The sequence below is a fragment of the Egretta garzetta genome, unplaced genomic scaffold (genome assembly GCF_000687185.1).
Source record: "Egretta garzetta isolate BGI_Z169 unplaced genomic scaffold, ASM68718v1 scaffold481, whole genome shotgun sequence".
NCBI classification, from domain to species: domain Eukaryota; kingdom Metazoa; phylum Chordata; class Aves; order Pelecaniformes; family Ardeidae; genus Egretta; species Egretta garzetta.
In genome coordinates, this window is record NW_009258681.1 from 499,090 (window position 1) to 503,302 (window position 4,213).

The 4,213-nt window shown below is 60.2% G+C and overlaps 1 protein-coding gene across 1 annotated transcript in view; it reads right to left on the reverse strand.

Annotated features, from left to right (window-relative positions):
- Window positions 1-3,918: 3,918 nt before the first annotated feature.
- Window positions 3,919-4,213, reverse strand: part of LOC104135315 (indoleamine 2,3-dioxygenase 2) — a 12,775-nt gene continuing 12,480 nt past the window's right edge. Inside the window, exon 10 of the mRNA XM_009648946.1 lies at window positions 3,919-4,004. Coding sequence (XP_009647241.1) covers window positions 3,919-4,004 — 86 coding nt within the window. The remainder of the gene's footprint in view (window positions 4,005-4,213) is intronic.

Below are 4,213 nucleotides of genomic sequence, written 5' to 3' on the forward strand. Positions count from 1 at the left end.
CGGGCAGCCTCGGGTGCTCCCAGGAATGCAGCAGGTCCGGTCCTCGCCTCCAGCCCTGCCAGCTCAGCATTGCTCTGAGATAAGCTTGCCAGCTGATAGAGAAGGGAATAAAAATGAGCAATCCTGGCAGGGGAGAGGAGCACGTGGAGAGGGACGGAAGGCGAGCTTCGGGCCGGAGCAGGCGGCCGATTCCATCAGCCCTTCAGGGTTGTAACAGCAGCCAGGGGATCCTGAGACGGGGCTGCAGACCTCCCGGGCACTTAAGGAAGGTTGATCATGAAATGTTTTATAGCTTACGAGGCGCTCGTAAGGCTGCCAGGACTCAGATAATGGGGGATTTTAATTACTTGGATATTGATGGACATAATAAGTGTGCAGCAAACCACAAAGGGAAACCTGTGGCTGGAGGGGAGAGCGAGATTGATCTATGCACAGCATGCTAAATAACCTAAATCGTTCAGAGCCTCTTCTGGCCCTGCTTCCAGGAGCAGAGCCAAGTATGATAAATAAGGTTGGGGTTGGGAAGTGTCTAGAATCCAAATGTTTTTATTATTGTTCAATTTCAAATCCTCGTGGGGACAAAAGTGGTAGCAGGAGTCGCAGCAAAGTGCTTGGCTGTGTCTGCCCAGGGGCTGGGAGATGCCCTGGGGAGAGCGGCTGGCAGCAGCCCGGCCGCTGGAAAGCGGCTGCCGGTGCCCAGAGGCATTTCGGGGACTTTTGAACACATTTGCCGCAGTGGAAGGTGACCGGGGTGGGACCCTGGCAAGGTGAGGAGGGAACCAGAGGCCAAAGCGATGGAGGAGAAGGACAGAGTCTGAGCAAGCACTGTGGCTGGGATAGTGGCCACCAGACTGGGCACAGCACAGGGATTGTAGGGGAGCCCGTGGGCAGGGATGGCCACCATGCTGCGGGCAGGTCCCGGGGCTGACTGGGGCTCTCACAAGTCTTGGTGGCATCAAAGGTGTGCCCAGGGGACGTCTCCTCCCGCCACCTCGGGTGCACAGCGGGCTTCCTTCCCCATCACCCAGGTCTGACCATCAGCCGTCATGGGGCAAACCGCTGCTTAAGAAAAGGGGGGAGTGAGGAGCCAGGAGGAAGGTGGGCACCCCCAGGAATGGGGCTGGGAATGCCGTGCCAGGGCTGCAGGGCAGCTCCCGAGCTGCGGATTCGCAATGGAAATGTGCGCACCAGCGCTGCAGGGGCAGGGACCCCTTTGCAGTGGTAAGTTTTCTGTGTGGGTGGTGCTAATTTGGGCTTGCAGCCGCTGCTCCGGTTGTGGCCGAGCGCTGCAACGTCCCTCTTGGCTTTGCATCAGCTCCCTGGCAGGCATCTGGCCTGGCTGACCCGGTGGATGCTGCGGCTTTGGGGAGGTCGTGCAAAATCCCGTCCTTGCCCACGTGGAACCTGGCGGACAGAGCCATCCCAGCCCAGCTGTGGAGCTCTGGGACGCTCTGATGGGGGCGTGTCTGTCTGTCTGTCTGCTCTTTTGTTGTTTTCCCCTTGCTGGAAAAATATTCACTTGATTAAAGAGCTGCAGAAATGGGCTTTACCCTGCTGGTCCCACCGCATGCAGCGCAGGCAGCGTGGGTGTCCTGCGGGCTCAGGTTGTCCCTGCTGGGTCTGAGCAGTGACGGTGGCACCGCTCGCTCCCTGGGTTTCCTTTGCTCTTCGTGCTGCTCTCGGAGGCAGAAGGGCAGCGCCGCCCCGCGAGGGCTGGCTGCTGGCTGGGGAAAGGCTGTGGGCTCAAAATGGGGCGCAGTGGACCTGAGCAGCAGAGACCGAACATTGCTGCGACACCTGTGGCTCTGTAAAGGCGATGGAGAGCTTGTCCTGCGCAGCCTGGGCTCCCCCAGCGCCTGCCAAACCAAACCCTTCAGGGCAGAGCGGGACCCTGGGTCTGCAGCCCCGTCTGCTGGGTGGCTGCGCGCAGTCCATGGCAGCGCCGTCCCTGGAGGCGGCACGCAAAATCAATCCCAAGCGCCGCCTGGTTCTCAAACCTATTGTGGCATTTTTAAGGCGTAGGCGTAAATTATTTAAAATGCGATGCGCTGCCAGTCATAACGCACCTGAGGCCTCAGATGTCTGCGCCTTGTGAGCCATGTTAGACAGCAGCGGTTTGGAAACAGAGAGGAATCAAAGCTCTCCCGAGGCTGCTGTCCCAGCCTGCCAGGAGGGACGCCGGGGAGGGTTTGTGCATCATCGCTGCCTGGGTGCTGCGAGAGCGGCGGGATCCTCCCTGGAGCCGACTTTAAAGGAGCTGAAGCTGGGTAACACGTGTGCTGCCGCTGGCCGCCTCTCGCAAGGCACGGGGCACAGCGAGCGCGAATGCGTGAGCCCTTGCTGCGCGGTTTGCTGACCTGGGAGCGCCATGGGCTGACTCTGTTTCTGTGCAGTTTTTTGGCACCTTCCTCATCCCCCAGAAGCCGTGGGATGAAGGTGAGCGTGCCCACTGGTGCGGGGTACCCCCTTGGCTCCCCAGCGCCCTCCGGCATCGCTCCCCTGGTTCCCCTTTCCTCTTCCAAGGCGGCACAGCTCTTCCCTCCTTCCTCCTGAGCTGGAGCGTTGCTGTGGTTCTGCTGGTCCGGGGCAGGGCCCTGGGGCTTGGCGAGGATTTGCAGCAGGAGCAAAATCCGTGCCCCCCCCCGCTCCCAGCCAGTCCTGATTCTATTTTCATTTAGCCAGAGCGATTTCCTCCCCCCGCCCCCCCAAGTTTGCTGTTTCCCTGAAATGGTCTGAAATGTAATAGCCCAAGACAATCATCAGAATGAAGTATTTCCTACATAAACCAGGCAGCAGCTAGTCAGAAATGAAGATCGAGTGCAGCGAAGGCTGCCAGGCAAAGATTTAAAGGTGCCGACACCTTCCCAATAGGTTGTTTACCAAAGGTATCGTCTCCTAAGCCCCAGCTTCAAGACTGTCTTTCAAAAGAGGGCACGAAATAAAATTTAGCAAGGAGCTTTAATCATTCGAGCTGCTGTGTGCTGAGCTTTTTCTTGCCCTTATGGGAACAAAGCCTCATTTCGGAGGACCTTGACTCTGCTGATAGTGCAGGAGAAGTGGCACTGCCAGAGCTATTTTTGCGCCGAGACACTGATTGGGTGTGAAACCTGTCCCTGGCGGCCGTGCCAGCAAAGCCTGGGCAGGCGAAGCATGGCGGCATATGGCCCCATTTCCCTAAAGAGGGGTTCTGGGAGTGCGCTTACTGTAAAAGGGCTTTTTGGGCACCTGAAAAAGCTTTAGCGTTGCTCCCAGTGCAAAGCTCTGCCCACCAGTCCCAGCAGGGTGGGTTCGGGGGGGGGGGACGGACACCCAGTCCTGCAGCCTGAGGCCAGGGAGTGATGGGTGGGCGCTGTGGGGGGCTGCAGGGCCGTTTGCTGGCCTTGCTTCATCTGCTGCCGTGCCTGTGTCATGGGAGCCCGTGCGTCAGGTCCTGGGCTGAACCCGGCAGCGGTGTCGCTCCGCTGCAGATGCCTGCTGAGGACCACGGGTTTGTCTTGGGCGTTGGTCCCTTTCTGGCCCCTTGAGGAAACCACATGTGCCCGCAACCCCTGCCACAGCACGATGCTGCTCGTGGAGATTTAAGAAAGTGGCCCCCACGTGTGCCCAAATGTTGCAGCTTTGCCCCCGTGGCATCCTGAGCTCTTAATGAGTCGGGAGCTGCAAGGAAGGTGGCAATGGCAAGTGAAACCTTCAGCCCCGACGCAGCATCGCCAAGCACGCAGCAGCCTCCGCGACACCCTGTGCCCCCCCACCCACTCTGCTCCCTTCTCTCGCCCCTCTCGGCTGGGTTTGGGTGACTTCAGCATCATTCTGGTCACCAGAGAGCTGGCATCTGTTAGCAGGCTTCCCTCGGGAGTAATCGTGGTCCCGCTGCAGCCGCACCGGCCACGTGAGATCTCCGCCTGTGGCGTGAGCAGTTCAGCGGCCGAGGCCGTCGGTCGTGTACGGGAAGGAGTAATTGGGAAACGCCGGGCCAGCAAGCGTCCGACTCTTAGACCGGACTCCTTCCCAGCCCAAGGGTCAGGCTCAGGCGGAGCGGGTTGGCGAGCATCACTGCCCTGAGCCCGCTGGGGGGGTTTGGGACCCCCGGGGGCCCGACAGCCCGGGGCTGGGTGCTGTGGGGGAGAGGGGCCGGGCCGGGTGCCATGGCTGGGAGGGCCAGCACTCCCAAATCCGCACCCGTGTCGGGTTTTGGCTGCCACCCTCCCCAGCG